At 43.8% G+C, this 17,642-nt stretch overlaps 1 protein-coding gene across 6 annotated transcripts in view; it reads left to right on the forward strand.

Annotated features, from left to right (window-relative positions):
• The window catches only part of RNF17 (ring finger protein 17), a 241,496-nt gene that overhangs the window by 58,675 nt on the left and 165,179 nt on the right, over nucleotides 1-17,642 (forward strand). For all 6 annotated transcript variants that reach the window (XM_043530141.1, XM_043530127.1, XM_043530136.1 and 3 more), the window contains 4 exons: nucleotides 3,842-3,897; nucleotides 4,180-4,282; nucleotides 10,122-10,202; nucleotides 12,180-12,280. In XM_043530141.1, the coding sequence (XP_043386076.1) occupies nucleotides 3,842-3,897; nucleotides 4,180-4,282; nucleotides 10,122-10,202; nucleotides 12,180-12,280 (341 nt within the window). The remainder of the gene's footprint in view (nucleotides 1-3,841; nucleotides 3,898-4,179; nucleotides 4,283-10,121; nucleotides 10,203-12,179; nucleotides 12,281-17,642) is intronic.

Here is a 17,642-nt window from a genome sequence, read left to right on the forward strand (position 1 = left end):
GACTGCATTGAAGGCGTTTTTGGAGGCTTCTGACACTGTAGCTAGGTCTGTGCCTACCGTAATAACTGTGCACAGATCATCATGGCTGTAGTTGTCAGGAATCCTGGCACAGGCACAGTCAGCAACCTTCCTTTTGAGTCTCGTGAGCCTTTCAACTCAAAGACCGACTAGGTGCTTCATTCTTCAAAGGACTCAAGTAACCCTTTGGTCTCTTCGTCTCTACTTCCTGCAGAGGAGGAAAACAGTTCTAAACCTCTATCCTTCCTGAGGACCGAGACCTCCTTGCAGCTATGTAGAGATACTGTCAAAGGACTTGTTTTACAAAAAGAGACCTTCTTTCCAAAGAAAAGACCTTAATCTACTGTCACTGCACACTCTTCTTTGGGTTAAGGTTGCAGATTTTGATGTAGTGATCAAGAGTCACGGACCAGTTTGTTGAGACATCAACCCTTTTTTCTCCCTTTTGGCAATTACCTTTGTTAAATTTTTTTGTGAATGTATGAGCTGCAGTTACTACCAACCAACAAGTCTTAGAAGTTATCTGGAAAGGACATTCAATTCCATTCCATTCCAGCCTGTACCAACTCTGCATCTCCTTTTCCTGTCCCTCTCCAAGATCTCACAACAAATTAGTCTATTGTTTCTAATTTCAGATGGTAATCTTTTGTCAGTAATTCTTTCCTAATGTCCATGAACTGGCTTTCAACTCCTTGACTTGTAGGACTCTCTAGCTCCATGTGGTAATCCAGTGGTTCTCAACCCTTTCCAGACTACTGTACCCCTTTCAGGAGTCTAATTCTGTTTTGCATACCCCAAGTTTCACCTCACTTAAAAATGCTTGCTTACAAAATCAGAATTAAAAATACCGAAAGTGTCACAACACGTTATTGTTGAAAAATTGCTTACTTCTCATTTTGTATGAAATTTTAGTTTGTAATGACTTCACTAGTGCTTTTTATGAAGACTGTTGTAAAATTAGGCAAATATCCAGATGAGTTGATGTACTCCCTAGAAGACCTCTGCATACCCCCAGGGGTACGCGTACCCCACTGTGGTAATCCATCCATCTCACAGGAAGTTACCATGTTTCATGCTATGGGGATATGATTACTAATTCAGAGTCCTACCTTTCGGCTTTTCTAGTTATTTAGATAGGATCCCTTCATCCACCTCCTTGGTGTAACTGCTAGTCAGTCACCCTGCAGTGGGATTTGTCGTGAACAAACGCTCAAAGATAGGCTGTTTACCTTATAGTAACTGGAGTCTTTTCAAGATGCTTTTGTCCACACAGATTACACAACTTGTCTTCCTTCCCCACTGATTTGGAGTCCTTTACCTATATAGCTGTGTTAGTGAAGGAACTGAGTGGTGGTTTCATAGAGTTTAAGGCCAGAAGGGATCTTGGATCATCTTGGCTGAGCCCCTGTATTTCACAGGTCACTTAAATTTCACCCAGTATCCCTATATTGAGGCTAATAACTTGAACTGACTAGAACATTTTAATCCTTGGGAGTCTAAGCTATTGTGTGCCACAAGCAGAGAAACAGAAGATGGCAAAGTGTCACCAGTACCTGAGGCCCCTACAGGGGCAGGGAATTGATTAAGTGAGATATTTCCAGATGATCCTGCAGGCAATCCATGCCCAAAACTTCAGAGGAAGGAATAAAACCCACACAGTCCCTGCCACTCTGATCTGGGGGGAAATTCGTTCCTGATGCCAAATCTGGCAATCAATATGACCCTGAGCATGACACACCAGCCAGGTATCTAAGACAGATGATTCTCTGTAACACATCAGAGCACTGGTCCACTCAGTCCAGTGTCCCCTCCATCTGTGACCAATCTCTGATGCTTCAGAGGAAGGTGTGTGTGTGGGGTGGGGAGACAACAGAATACACATGGCCAATATGCGACCAGCTGAACCCCTGAAGACTGAGATTGGATCATAGTCTTTGAATAATGAACAGCTGCAAGTGTCTTGAGCATGCTTAAGGCAGTGCAGTTTCCTGTACCCTTCTGGCCCAGGAAGGAAGGGGATGAACAGAGGGGGATTCATAGATTTAGACTCCAAAGCCAGAAGGGATCACTGTGCTCATTCAGCCCTCCCCACCCATCCCATACACACAGGCTGTAAAATTTCTCCCAGAAGCTGGATTAAAGTATATCCTCGAGAGAAAGAGAGAGAACCTTCTTTTAAAGACTCCAAGCAAATGGTGAGTCCATCACCTCTTCAGTAAGCTGTTCCAATTTTCGTTTATTCTCATAGTTAGGAAATCATTTCAAGCTTGAATTTGTCCAACTTCAGCTTCCAGCCATTGGTTCTTACTATGCCTCTCTCAGCCAGATTGAAAAGCTCCCCATTACTGGACATCTTTTCCATCGTTAAGTTCTTATGCAAAGTAATCATGTCACCTCTCATCCATCTCTTCAATGAGTAAAATACATTGGGCTTCCAGCCCATGAATCATTTTTGTGGTCCTCTTTTGAATTCTCTCCACTATTTTCACATCTTTCTCGAAGCATGGACACCAGAACCAGACTCAGTATTTTAGCAGTGGTCTTACCAGTGCACTGTAGAGAGGAAGTATCACTTCCCTACTTCTATTTGATCATCCCTTTTTATACAACCAAGGATTGCATTAGTTCTTTTTGCCACAGCAGTGCACTGAGAGATCCTGTTGAGGTAATATCTATGATGACCCCTCTAAGTCCTTCTTAGTGACTGCTTTCCAAGACAGTTTCCCTAACTGTAGGTATAACCTGTGTTCTTGGGTCCCAGGTGTACTCTCTTGCATTTGGCTGTATTAAAATGTGTTTTGTTGAATTGTGGCTGTTTAACTAGATGATTCGGATCACTCTAGCAGTAGCCTATCCTTCTTGTTTATTACCTCATCAGTCTTGTGCAAACTTTATCAGCATATATCTTATCCTCACATAGATTGTGCATTGGAACAGGCGCCAATCCCTTCGTGGGACCCGATCGTTGAAATCTACCCATTGACAACTAAATTTTAAGATTTGTCCGTGAGACAGTTTTAAATCTAATTGTGCATCCCATTAATTCCATATAATGCAAGTTTTTTAATCAAATTGTTGGGGTTACTCTGCCCTTTATGCCTTTGGGAGAATGTGTAGTGAGCACATGAAGGGTACATACAAAGCACCAATGGATACTGCCGCGTGAAAGATTCTAGGCTTGCATGCATGGGGCACCTTCATCTACAGTGGGAGCTGTGTGGTCAAAACCATCAGCATTTCAAAGAACTCTAGTTACTGTAAGATAAGTAACCTCTTTTTCCCCTTCGAAAGATTATTAAAGCTTTTTAGAGTATTATATGTAGTATACTTAGAAAATGGCACTAATTGAATGCTATTGATATGTACCAATATCTAAAAAGAAATAGGCTGGGATTTCAAGGGAATTGGGCACTGAATTCAGACTTTCAGTGGAATTTGGATGGCTGAGACCCTTAGACTCCTTTGAAAATCCCAACCATATTCCGTTCCTCTAACACAATATGTTGGAAGGCATATTGCTACGAAATCCCAATAAAGAGTGAACAAACAATGGAAAAAACCTCTTTCACGAGTAGTAAATTTTTAGCTGCTATAGAGTTTTAAGGTCACTGTTGTCTGGAAACTATGCTGTTAAATGTCTAGTTACTAATGTAAATAGTAATCTCTTTAAAACATGACCCTGGTCAGAGAAAAGGACAAGTATTTACTTTAGGTGAAATCCTGATTCCATTAAAATCAATGGAAAGACTTTCCTTCAGAGGGACCAGGATTTTACCCTCTGATGGGATATACTTTACTATAACCTTTCTCTTTTTTAATTTAGATGCAGCTTGATTTTGAACAAGGAATTTGCATTAGAAATTCGCAAGCACTAAAAAGGTAAACATGTATTCTGAACACTGCTTTATTTTTCATACAATTTGGAGCCAGAGGGGGGATGTGGTTTTTTTTTTTTGTTTTGTTCTGTGCCTGTGTCATACAAAAGGTCAGACTAATTATTACAATGCTCCCTTCTGGCCTTATAATCTATAAGGAGGGTGTGGAGGAGGGAGAAATATTTGCAAAATGAGAATCAGAATAGTCTGTAATGCATTGTTCATAACACTAGAATTTTTAAGAAAAGCAGTTTCTTCTGCATGACTTGTTAAATATCTTTTCTAGTAAAATTAGGGACTACATCCCAGATGCCAAAGAGAAAAATGTTCAGTCAACTTATTCAGACTACCATCTGAAACCAGTTTGGATTACATCAGCAGTAGACATGGTATGTAAATGTTTTTTTTTTAATTATAGTCATTTTTATACTACTTTCATATCAAGTGCTTCACTGTTTACAGTGTGCAGGCAGGCTGTAATCTTATAAGCTAGGCATCTTTGTTTTGATTTACATGCCTCTGTACTACAAATAATGAAATATTTGATAAGAATGTGATACAGACCAGGATTCTGTGCTTATCTGACTGACCAACTGTACATTTTAGGGTTCTGTTCTTAGCTTTTAGAACCACCTGACATTTAAAAAAAGAAAAGGAGTACTTGTAGCACTTTAGAGACTAACAGATTTATTTGAGCATAAGCTTTCGTGAGCTGAGCTGTAGCTCACGAAAGCTTATGCTCAAATAAATTTGTTAGTCTCTAAAGTGCCACAAGTACTCCTTTTCTTTTTGCGAATACAGACTAACACGGCTGCTACTCTGAAACCTGACATTTAAAGTGATTGTTCAAGTGCTTTTTCATGTCGATTCCATTCTAGGTCTGCACGCGCCCATGTGCAGGGTTGTTGGAGATGCTGCTCTCATGTGTTGGTATATCAGGCGCTGCCAGCCCTACGCCCTCTTGGTTCCTTCTTACTGCCCGTGGTGGTTAGTTGGAGCGCTTTGCCTTGCAGAGCAAGGGCTAGCAGTTTCATCTCTTCTTACTTTGAGCCTTAGGCCTTGTAAATAGTTGTTTATAGTAGTTACTGTTAAGCAGTTGTGAAGCATAGTTAGAGTCCCAGCGGGGACTTCGCCCCAGGCAGCGCATGCCCCGGTCTCCTGGGTTTAAGCCCTGCATGGACTGTAACAGGCCTGTGCCTGTAAGTGACCTCCACAGCGGCTGTCTCAAGTGCTTGGGGGAGTCATATGTGAAGGACAAATATTGTATCTGTAAAAGTTTTCGACCCAAGACTCAGAAAGAGCGGGATATTCATTTGAGGGCTCTCCTCATGGAGGCTGCCCTCCATCCGGCTTCCGAGCCATTCTGCCAAGACTCAACTCCTACTACCTCGGCGCGCAGCGCACACCGGGCTCCACCCAGCACCACTCCCTGTCGCCGGTGCCAAGAAAGAAAACTAAGAAGCACAGCTCCCTGGCACTGGGCAAGAAAGGCCATGGAGTGTCAGGCAAAAGACACAGTTCAGGCTGCCTGGCCACTCCAGAGCCACATGGACATGCCACCTCAGAGCAACAGTTGTCGGCACCAGGCTCGGTGCATGAAGCACGCTCAGAGGTCAGGGTAGAGGAGACAGCACCCACCCAAAACCCCCATCCCCAATGGGGGATGGTGCCCTGAGGCCACCCCTGGCGGTACAGTTGTCTTCATCCCCAAATGAGGTGGTCGCAGGACGCTTGAGGGCCAGCCTGCCAAATGATTTTAAAGAACACCTGGCCCTGCTTCGACGGGTGACTGAGAACTTGGGCTTAGAGGTGGAGGAGATGGCCGGGCAGGCAGATACCTTGTTCAGTGTGCTCTTGACCTCTACCCCGCCCGTGTTGCATTACCAGTGCATGACGGGGTCCTGAAAATTGCCATGGCCCTCTGGCAAACCCCATCGTCCATCCCTCCCACCTCCAAAAGAGCCAAAAAGAAGTACTTTGTCCCGGCTAAAGCGTTCAATTAATTTTTTATACCCACCCATCTCTGGGCTCGCTGGTCAGCTCTGTGGCCAATGAGAAGAGCAAGCAGGGGCACACCAGTTCAACTCCCAAAAATAAAGAGGCCAAAAGAGTGGACTTTTTCGGGAGAAAAATTTGACAGCCAGTCTGCAATTCCAGGTGGCGAACCACTAGGCCCTCTTGGGCAGGTGCAACTTTAACTTATGGGACTCCCTCCATAAGTTCAAAAAGTCCCTCCCTCAAGGTTTGGTCCAGAAATTCGTCATCCTGATGGAGGAGGGTTCTGTGGCAGCGAGGTGCTCCCTCCAAATGGCGTGGTATGCAGCGGATTCGGCAGCTAAGGTGGTCATTTCAGCGTTGGTTATGAGGCGCAGCTCCTGGCTTCAGACCACTGGCCTCTCCCAAGAGATGCAGACCTTGATCCAGGACCTCCCATTCGATGGGAATGGACTCTTTGCAGGGCAAATGGATGCGAGGCTGCATGGGTTAAAGGACACTCGGGCCACCCTTCGCTCGCTGGTATGCATACACCGCAGTCTGCAAGGAAAGCAGTGACAGCCGCCCCTGCTGCCAAGGCCTTGGCAGCATCATTAAGGGTCTGCCAGGAGAAGTGATAAAGACACGAGTTTTAGTCGTCTGTGCCCTTTCTCCCCCTGCTCACCCATGCAGCCTGGCCCGGCAAAGCACCTTGGGGACTAGAAGCACTCATTTTGAAGGTGCGCTTGAGAGTGATGCCCCAGTCAACTCCCTGGATCCACCTTGTTCTTTCCTCAACTGTCTTCATCCCTACCGTTCAGCCTGGTCACGGGTCACTCGGACCGGTGGGTGCTAGACATAGTATTTCAGGACTATACCCTGCAATTCCCCCCCGCCCCGGGTCCCTCTTCAGGGACCCTTCTCACGAGCAACTCCTCATTCGAGAGGTCAAGAACCTCCTGCACCTGGGGGTGGTGGAGGAGGTCCCTCAGGACATGAAAGGGGTTTTATGCCCACTACTTCCTAATCCCAAAAGCAGAAGGGGGTCTCAGACCTATTCTGGACCTGCGTCGCCTCAACAAGTCTCTCAGAAAGTTGAAGTTTTGCATGGTTCTGCTGGCCTCCATCATCCCGTCCCTGGATCTGGGAGACTGGTACGCCACCCTCGACTTGAAGGACGCTTATTTCCATCTTCCAAGGTCACAGGCATTCCCTCTGTTTCATAGTGGGCGGATGCCATTTTCAATTCACAGTACTGTCCTTTGGCCTCTTATCGGCCCCGAGGGTGTTCACAAAATGGCGCCAATGGCTGCTTACCTGAAACGTCGAGGGGGTCCAGGTCTTCCCATATCTTGATGACATCAAGGGCAGGTCTTGGGAACAAATGCAGAGGAGCCTCTATCTGGTGGTTCCATTTGCCGCAACCTGAGCCTGTTAATAAACGAGCAGAAATCCACATTAACGCCAGTCCTACGAATAGAGTTTATTGGGGCAGTTCTCGACTCCACGCAAGCCAGAACCTTTCTTCCGGAAGCGTGTTTTCAGGCCATGTGGACCTGATCTCCCATGTGAAGAACCAGCCGCTCACCATGGCCCACATCTGCCTTTGGTGGTTGCCACATGGCCGCATGCACATACATGGTCAGTCATGCCCGGCTCCATCTTCAGCCTCTGCGAGTGTATCTGGCGTCGGTCTACATCCCCAACAGGCATGACCTAGACCGGTTAGTCAGGGTGCCGGATGACATCTGGTCATCCCTGGATTGGTGATTGGAGGGAGTTCCCTTCGCGGCCCCATCCCTGTCACTGACTCTGGTCTCCGATGCTTCGGACCTGGGCTGGAGAGCCCATCTGGGTGAGCTAAGCACCCACGACCGCTGCCCCAGGCCCTGCACCCTACCCCTTCCCCCAAGTCTCCGCCCTGCCTCTTCCTGCCCAGTTCTGCCCCTTCCCCAGAGCATGCCCCGTCCCCTGCTCCTCCCCCTTCCTCCTCTCCTCCCCCCAGTGCCTCCTGTACCTGCGAAACAGCTGATAGAGACAGAGTGGAGGTGCTGGGGGGAAGGGGGAGGAGTTGATCGGTGGAGCTGCCGGCGGATGGGAGGCTCTGGGGTGGAGGGAGGACCTGGCTGCCAGTGGGTGCTAAGCACCCACTAATTTTTTTCCACGGGTGCTCCAGCCCTGGAGCACCCACGGAGTCAATGTCTATGCACCAAACCTGTAGGTTTCTCAACTCTTTGTATTACTTCTATTGCAGTTCTTGCTGGTGTCTGCCTCTCAGGACCACAGGTACCTTCCTGGATGCATATAAACAGGGTTTGCGTCCTTCAAAATTACTTTATGCATGACTGGCAGCTTTCCCAAATCTTTGAACACACATGTATATTTCTCTAGTAAGGTTTAGATGCCTTGCAACAAGTTGTATTCTATATTAAATAGCTTGCATACGAGTCACAATTGTTGACTTGATTACAGGCCCAGTATTGGTTTTCTATGTCCTCTATTAACAACAAAGGTATTCTTTCTTAGTCTTTTCTTTCTTGTGTGTCAGATTGAGCTGGCATCTGCCCACCACAGAAATAGGGGGTGCATTGTAAGCTGTCAGGACATTTGCCTGTTTCTCCAGTGGGGGGCTTATATTTTAAAGTTTGCCACGCTCGTGCTTCTATTACACTAGATACAAGTGCTGACACCAGTGTATGTGTGATTTATGAACCATTAGCATTAAGAGTGATGAACTAGTTACTGTGTTCTGGCAGCCATTGCTGTATGGCATCAGCATACACTGCTTCCTAAGTGACACTATCACCATATTGCTGCATTGCATCCAAAGTTTTCTGATGTCTGCATTGGTTAGCAAAATAGTTGTACTTCTGACACCCTGCACTTTTGTCCAGATGCTGAGCATTGTCTGTATGCATGTTTCCATGAACTTCCCACACATTTGTTTGGGCTGGCCCGTCCATAGAATGTTTGTTTTTTTTTCCCCCACCCTTTCTTATATTGACTGTTGTGAGTGTGTCCCTTTTTTCTGCGTATTTCCTTCTTGTCCTGCTGTGCAGTCACCTCCTGCACAGTGTCTCTGTTATCCGCTTTGATTAATGTTTGCATTTGCAGTTTTGCTGTTCTGCTGTTTTGCAGATGTTTGTGGCTTTTTTCCAAAGTTAAGTCTCTCTAAATAAATGCTCTGATAGCTTTGCATTGTTACACCTGCCACCAGCCGGCTAATCAAGGAATCTTCTTGAGGCCTAAAGTTGCAGCACTGGCTCTTACTCTTCAAGTCTGTGTTGTAATCCTCAGTGCCCTTGCATTCCTTTTTTACTCTTACGTGGAAAAGGACTCTCTTGTAAGTTTCATGGTTTGTAGGAAAGCATTGCTAAGACTTTTTCAGAATCTTCACTGTCCTCAGGGGAGAGCTGGAAGCTGTTAAAAAGATGTACAGATTCCTCACCAACTACAGTTAGTTAGCAGTAAGGTACTTTCTAGTCTCCACTCGGGGAGCATGCATCTATTGCCATCATGTATCACAAATCACCACCACTACTGATTAAACTTCTTCCAGGACTCACCCATGCATAGGCACTGGCTTCCTCCAGGCCCAGGGGGTGCTCAATTGCCTGCTCAGCCCTAGGTCCTTCCCCCTTCCCCCAAACCCCTACCACTGTCCCGCCTCTTCTTGACCCCACTCTGCCAAAGTCCCTACCCCCTACCCCACCCCTTCTCCCAAGTCCCCACCCATGTCCAACATCTTCCTGCCCAGTTCTGCGCCCTCCACTGAGTGTGCCCCATCCCTGTTCCTCCCTGAGCCTCATGTGCACCACAAAACAGCTGATCATGCCATGCAGGAGGCGCTGGGAGGGACAGGGAGGAGTTGATCCCGCCGCTGGCAGGTAGGAGAAGGGAAGCTGGCTGCCAGCGGATGCTAAGCACCTGCAAATTTTTTTTTTTTCGTGAGTGCTCCAGCCCTTGAACCACAGTTCTAAGAGCCTGGATTCACACATACAGTCCCCTCTAGGAACTGCAGTTGCTAAGGCAACTGCTTTTTCTTTGACTGTGCAATGCATCTTACTGTATAGGCGTTTAAAGCAGTTTTTATCATTTATTCATAGAAATATTTATTACTAAGTCCCAAATGCATGCATCATGTTTAATATGAATACAAGGTCCTTGCTCCAAGGATTGTATAAATTCTGAAAATGTTGTCAAATATTTAATTTTTTTAATAATACAAACAATTTACTATGTAACTTCCCCCAGGACAATAAAACTGTACGAGACATTGATGAAGCTTTGTGGATAACTGCTTTTAATCTTGAGCGTTTAAAAACTGCTGACAAGGTGGGTAAAGAGATACTTTGATTCAATTTGAAATATTTCAGATTACATTTACTTAACATCAGAGTTTCATATTCCTGTAGGCTATATTGGAATTGTTTATCTTATCACAAAAACATACTGTATCTATTCTTGTCATTATCTTGGTCTGTGACCTTTTGGTGCCCCTCCTACCCTCTTTGGCTGTTCTTGCACAATTTCTGTGGAATTGGAGCCTCATTAAGACCGTGATTCAGTAAAGCACTTAAGCCTATGCTTAATTTTAAACCTATGAATAGTCCCATTAATTTCAATGGGAATGTGCATTTGCTTAAAAGTACCTGTTTATGTGTATTATTGGATTGGGGCAATATCTACTCTGTCACACTAGCAACTCAATGGTTAATTTCCTTGGGTTTTTTTGTGCTTCCTTCTGAATTTGAAGATGGGTATGTACTACTCTTCATAGGCAGTTGAGGCAGTATTTTCATAAATAAAATAGATCAAATTTTGATTTACATAAATCAAAATGTGTATGTTCAGAATACAGAAAAGAAAATGAGGGCGGGGAGACTTTAAAATACTGGGTAGCTGACTATACATTTATGGCAAGAGTCTGGCAAATATCCTATAAACATAATATAATTAAGTCTTTTTCCCCAGAATTTAACTTATTTAACAGATAATGCTTTTGGATTTTTTTTTTGGTTGGTTAACCATGCACAAATGTGGTTTAGGCCTAGTCTGCACTTAAAACTTGACAAAGCTTTGGTGCTGAATTAGGCTGAATTGTACTAAGTAACTTTTAATTCCAAATAAAATCTGTTCTATCCTATAAAAGTAAAGCCTTGTAATTCATGCATCCGAAATTGTGGTCTTAAATGATTTTTCAGCAAAAATTAATAGCTCAGTTCCACAAGGGAGGTGTCAAGTTACTAAAATCTAATCTTTCAAAATCTGTTTATTAAATATATTGTTATAATACTAATCCTGAGGCACAGTCAAATTGTCTTAGCCTTGTATACTATGAATCAGTGGTTTGGAAATGACAGCAAGTTTAGGCTAATAAGGTTGATGCAAGTAGTATGAGCTCTGTGTTTCTACCATACCTAGCATAATGGGATCCTGGTCCCTGACTAGGACTCCTAGGTGCTATGGTACTATAAATAATTAAAATGTTTCTTACAGAATACCTGAGGAAGTGGGGAGAATTTGAAGAGACATGTCATACTCTCGGATTAGGCCTGAAGCTGCTGGTTGAATAGGGCAGACAGTTAACATCCAGGGGACTGAAGTATAAAATTTTGTGTGAATTTGAGAAGAGCAAAGAATGACTGAATAGCAAATATTGGAGTTCACACTTCATTGCTCTTGTTCTAGACTCTTTGCAAGCTACATTTGGTTTATGGTATTGAGGTTTTTTTTGCAGCCATAACAGCTAGAGATTTACTTTATTTTTTAAAAAACTGAGATTCTAGAGAACAAAATAATAGCTTCAAAGAGGTGATTGTATAGCATAATTGGTGCATACCAGCTATTTCTGAGCACTGTTCCCTACATTGGTGTGCCTCTTGTCCTCATCTCTTCCTCCCTATGGGCATGTCACAACACAAAAATTGTACCTCTTTAACTATACCAGTTATAGTTAAAGTAGTACAATTCTCCTACAATAGGTTCAGTTACATCAGTATAGGTATTTTATACTGCTATAGCTGTATCCATATTACAGAGGTTGTACTTGTGTGCCTATTTTGGGGGGGAAAGATCATACTCCTAACTGAAATATTGTACCAGTACAGAAACTGTGTATAGATCAGGTCAAAAGCTTCAGTTCTTCTAGATTTGTTTGTCCTGCAATGTTCTTTGTTGTCGCTCTGACTCAGAATCACACACACATTTCAGATTGTTGCCTCTGACATTTATAAATGACTCTTTTCTTATTTTGCATAAATAGGATGAGTGATTAGGCATTGATTTAGTTATCTTTTAAAAATGAAATAGATGCTGGGATATTTGGAATCCAAAGTGAAGCAGGAAGAAGACAGGATTGTAGACATTATGGATAAAAAGTTTGACAATCTTATTACTTCTCTTCAGTCAAGGTAATGTGACTATTTTTATGTCATGGACAAGACAAACTTGTATTACATTTAAAAAAAAATAGTTAACTGGAAATATTGGTGTCTTTAATGTAGTTTTAGTACTTCCTATGACAATATTTCATAGTATCTTAACTTATTAATTGTCCAGCCATGAACAACATTTACTCCTGAGGGAATTCTGCACCAAAAAAAATAAAATTCTGCACCAAAAAAAATAAAATTCTGCATACAATATTTTAAAATACTGCAATGTTCTGTAAATTTGTCCATAAATAAACGTGGCTCTAGCATGGCAGTGGGGGGCACAGGCCACTGGCTGCATTGAGGTGGGAGATCACCCTGAAGCCTCCACCTCCACCAGTACAGGGACTTGGCAGCAAGGCTGCACCCGACCCTGACACAGTGCAAGGGCCAGGCCTGCTCCAGAAACACCCAAGGCCCTGACCCCTCTGTGCGAGGCGTGCCATGTGTGGGTGGGCAGGCTCAGCCCAGCAGGATCCAAGTGTGGAGGGGCTTAGTGTGGGGGGAATCCAGGTGTGGGGTGAGAGGTTTCTCTGTGGGGCAGTCTGGGTGTGGGTGGCTCAGTGGGAGATCTGGATGCATGGGCTCGTTGGGGGGGTTCCGGGTGCAGGGACAGTGGAAAGCTACGGGGGATCCAGTTGAAAATGATTGGGGCTTAGCAGGGGGGATCTGGGGGTTCATTGAGGGGTTTGGGTGCCTAGAGAGTGGGGCTTAATGGGGTGGGGGTCCAGGTGCTCAGTTGGGTGGGAATCAGGGTGTGGGGGACTCCTCGGGGGGGGGGGGGGGGGTTCCTGGGGTAGAGGGGTAAGGCTTGTCAGGGTGAGGGGGGTTTGATGAGCCTGCTTAACGGGAGCCCTAGCTGGTGCCGAGGGGATGCCACATTCTGGGCTCACCACACACACGTGCATACGCACACCCGCGATCAGCTTTTCTTCCCCCTCACTCCGGGGATGCTGAAATAATGTGTATAGTGCGGGTGCTGAGAGCCATTGAACCAAACTGTAAACCCTGTATATAATGGAAACCACTTCAAGCCAGGGAGTGCAGCAGGCAGCACCCCCCACACCCCTATTCCAGCACCTATGCCTCCCACGTTCCCCTCCCCCTGCCCCATTCCCTTCTTTCCCCTGCCCCACCTTACCCAGCCCCACCACAGGCACTACTGTTGCACAGAAAACAGAAAGGCTCCCAGCGCACAGAAGGGAAGCACGACTGGCACTAGGATCCAGGAGGCGGCATTCAGCTGCAGAATCAGCAGAACAGAGAGGCAGCCTCCTTCAGGTGGGCTGCTCTGTGCTTGCAGAAATGAGGCGGGGCAGTGGCATGTAACCCCATGTGCCCCCCCACGCCTCACCTGTGTTTGGGAGGGCAATCCCCCCCTCCACCCCCAAACTGCGCCCATGGTCGTCCCCTAGCGCGGTTTCCTTTTGCTTCCCAACTGTTTTCTGCAGGGAAGCACAGGAATTCGGGGGGGGGGGGCATGGAGGTGCTTTCTGTGGGAGCACAGTCATGTGGAATTACCTCAGGAGTAAACATTTAAAAAGTACACAGAAATATGTTTTATGTATTTGCAATTGTTAGAAGAGACTAGCATATGTCAATTTTTTTTCTTGTTGCTATTTAAGAGTTTACATTTTGTCATTACTTTCCTGAGAAACCTCAGAATTTTGAGGGATTCATATTGTTGCTGTTTACAAGGAACCAAAACACACTAAGAGCAAATAACTTTGAAAACAGAGAAAGATGGCCTCATGTTTTTTACCCTCATTTTGTGTTTCATATGGTCTCTTAAATTGGAACTTTCCTGTTCTTGCTAGAGAACTCTTTGGAAGAGCAGAATGGGACATGTTATCTTAAGAGTGAAACTTATGCTACAACTTTTAGTCCTCAGTTGAAGTTTGTGGAAATATCCAAGAGCTGGAATGGACATATTTCTAAGCATGCTCTCAAGGATAGCAAAGAGAATTAAAAAGCTTACTTCCAGTAACAAAAGTAGTTCTTGGAATAGTATCCCTGTGGGTGCTCCATTCTAGGTGTAGTCACGTCTCTATGCCTCAGATCAGAGATTTTAGGTAGCAGTGTCCATTTGGCCCGCACATGTGCTCTCCCTGCTTCAGGGCTATATAGCACTGCGTGGGCAAACTGCCCTCAGTTCCTTCTCAACCACGTTTGGCCTGAGATGGAACCTCAGCAGTGTTCGATTTGAGAATTAGTCATCTATATCTTATTTTCTATTTTGAAAAAAAACGAGGCGTACTTGTGGCACCTTAGAGACTAACAAATTTATTTAAGCATAAGCTTTCATAGGCTAAAACCCACTTCATTGGTTGCATGCAGTGGAAAATATAGTAGGAAGATATATATATATACAGAGAACATGAAAAAATGGGGTTTGCCATACCAGCTGTAACGAGACTACTCAATTAAGGTGGACTATTATCAGCAGGAGAGAAAAAACTTTTGTAGTGATGATCAGGATGGCCCATTTCAAACAGTTGACAAGAAAGTGTGAGTAACAATAGGGGAAAAATTAGCATGGGGAAATAGTTTTTACTTTGTGTAATGACCCATCCACTCCCAGTCTTTATTCAAGCCTAATTTAATGGTGTCCAGTTTGCAAATTAGTTCCAATTCTGCAGTTTGTTGTTGGAGTCTGTTTTTAAAGTTTTTTATGTTGGAGAATTGCAACTTTTAGGTCTGAAATTGAGTGACCAGGGAGGTTGAAGTGTTCTCCGACTGGTTTTTGAATGTTATAATCCTTGACGTCTCCAACAAAAAAAACTTCAAAAACAGACTCCAACGAGAAACTGCAGAATTGGAACTCATTTGCAAACTGGACACCATGTTGCTCATCGGAATAGGGGAAGGCAATCTCCTTCAGCTTCTCTAGCCAGACGTTCTGATCCACAAGATATGTTTGAGGAACAGGAAGCGAGACTAGACCAACATTATTCCAACAACCAACATCTCTTCACTCTCCTGATGAGGCAGTCATGTCTCCCCCACCAACCCTGGCAGACAACTTCAAACAGTTTCAAGATCTCATTAACAGAGTAGTAGATTTGCTACAAATTCTGCTTGAAGAAACAAGAGTTGCAACACAAGCTGCTTGACATCCTACATCTGTTTGCAACACGTTCCCTATCAATGAGGCCTTGCTGGACCCAGGAAAAACGATATGGCAGACACTGAACACAATATCGTGCTCTCATAAGAGAGTGAACAAAAAAAATACAATGTTCCCTCTAAGGACCTGGATTTTTTTCTTTTCCCACCCATCCCTGAATTCCCTTATCATTGATGCTGTAAATAAATATGGTAGACAGCGCCACACTAAATCGACACTTGGACAAGGAATGGAAACGACTGGATTTATTTGGATGAAAATCATCTTCATCGGCAGCCCTACAACTTAGGATCGCTAATTACCATGCCCTTATGGCAAAATACAACTGTATAAATTATTCTAAATTAAACATCTCCCTGCTTATAAAAGGGAAGAGTTTCAGCTGATCATTGCTGAAGGACAGCTTCTCGCAAGGACATCATTGCATGCCTCTCTAGATGCTGCTCCCTGCTCCATCTCAACAGCAGTGATCATGCGGAGAGTTTCCTAGCTTCCCCTTTCCAAGGGAGGTCCAGTCTTCTGTGAAGGACCTTCCATTCGAAGGATCCAAATTAATTGCAGAAAAAACTCATGAATCCCTCTACACACTAAAAGACTCTAGAGCCACTTTGAGTTCCCCGGGAATTTACATACCTTGGAAAAAAGGATATATAGTAAATCACCAGTTGACACAGAGGTTCCAGTCTGCTCAGTTTCTCCTCCTCAGAGGCATTAAGAACCCCAACAGAAAAGATGACTACTGCAAAAGCAGAGATCGCTGCCCCACAACCATCAACATCACCAAGAGCATGGTGGTCAGGGTGGATAAAAATCAATTATATTTTTTTATTTAAATTGGATTTTTTTGATAAAATGCTTTTTGAGGGGGAAAAAAACTATCAAAATCCAATTTAAAAAGATAATTTCAGTTAAGATACGTTATAGCTCAAAGATATCCCCTCATGGAATAGGAATCATAAATTCTAATTCTGTAGTATGAGACAATAGTCATGTAATGTTTAAGAACAGTTTTGTAAATGAGTTCCAATAGTTCATGGATTTAGGGACCCAATGTTAGGGTGTTCTAGGGACTTCTGTATAGATTGTTTAGGTTGGTCTTTCTAGCTATCCAATGGGACTCAGTGCTCAGTCTAGAAGATACCATCAGAGATGCTTAGTTTTGCAGTTCTCAAACTGTGGATTTGTATCTCCAGGAATAATATGCTTGTTAAAAATTTTTAAATAAAATATATAGAGAGGGTGAGAATAAGAGACCTCAACCCTATTGTCCTTCTTCAAATTTGTGTACACAGAGTCAATCCCTTACCTCTCTCTAAAAGTGCAAAGTTTCAGAAAGTTCAACGAATGGAAGATTGTTGGGGGTGGACTAGATCTGGAAAAGCAGAAGAAGTCTGGAGATAAATGTGAGAAGGGAGGGACAGGCAGTAGAAGAAAAAGTGAAATTGTTTGAGCAGCATATTCCAGAAGTCTTGAGGTCTTTCTGAGTGTAGCCTTCATTGATTTGAGATCTACCATACCATTCTCTCACTAGAAGGGAAAACCTATAATGGCAGCAGGCCGTAAAAGAGACCCAGTTTGGGAATATTTTAGTGAAGTTCCTCTACCTATGGGTAAGACAGGCATGCGTGCAAAATGCAAACAGTGCAACAAAGAAATGCAAGGCCTGGTTACCCGAATGAAACAACATCACGAGAAGTGTTCCTTCTCAGGAGGAAGCTGCGTTGAAGATGATGAAAGGAACATGCAGGATCTTCAGGTTGGTAAACTTTTTTTTATTTCATACTTCTTTCTTAAGGACTGCCTGTTTTCCTTCTGGACTATTCTTGAATTATCATGTTTGAGCAAAAAGGATAGTTGTTACTCTATGGTACTATCATTTTAGATGCTGTTGTGATAAAAAATAAATAGCGGAAATAGGCCAATCTTCCATTTACAATTTCACCTTTAAAGTAGTACTGAGTGTCACTGAATGCGGTGAGTAATACTAAATGAGCAGTATGGTAATAATAATTAAATAACTGCATTGATTTATTTTGTTTAGGAGAATCCATCCTCAACATACAGGATTCTGAAGACTATCCGCCTTCAAGATCACCATCATTTTCTATAGTTTCAGAGTTATCTGCCAATGTTTCAGTCACATTGTGTATGTCACAGAGCTACAGTATAACAGCTGTAGCAAAAAGGAAAAAAAAATCTCCATCATCCAGAAAC

Source organism: Chelonia mydas, chromosome 1, assembly GCF_015237465.2.
Source record: "Chelonia mydas isolate rCheMyd1 chromosome 1, rCheMyd1.pri.v2, whole genome shotgun sequence".
Taxonomy (NCBI): domain Eukaryota; kingdom Metazoa; phylum Chordata; order Testudines; family Cheloniidae; genus Chelonia; species Chelonia mydas.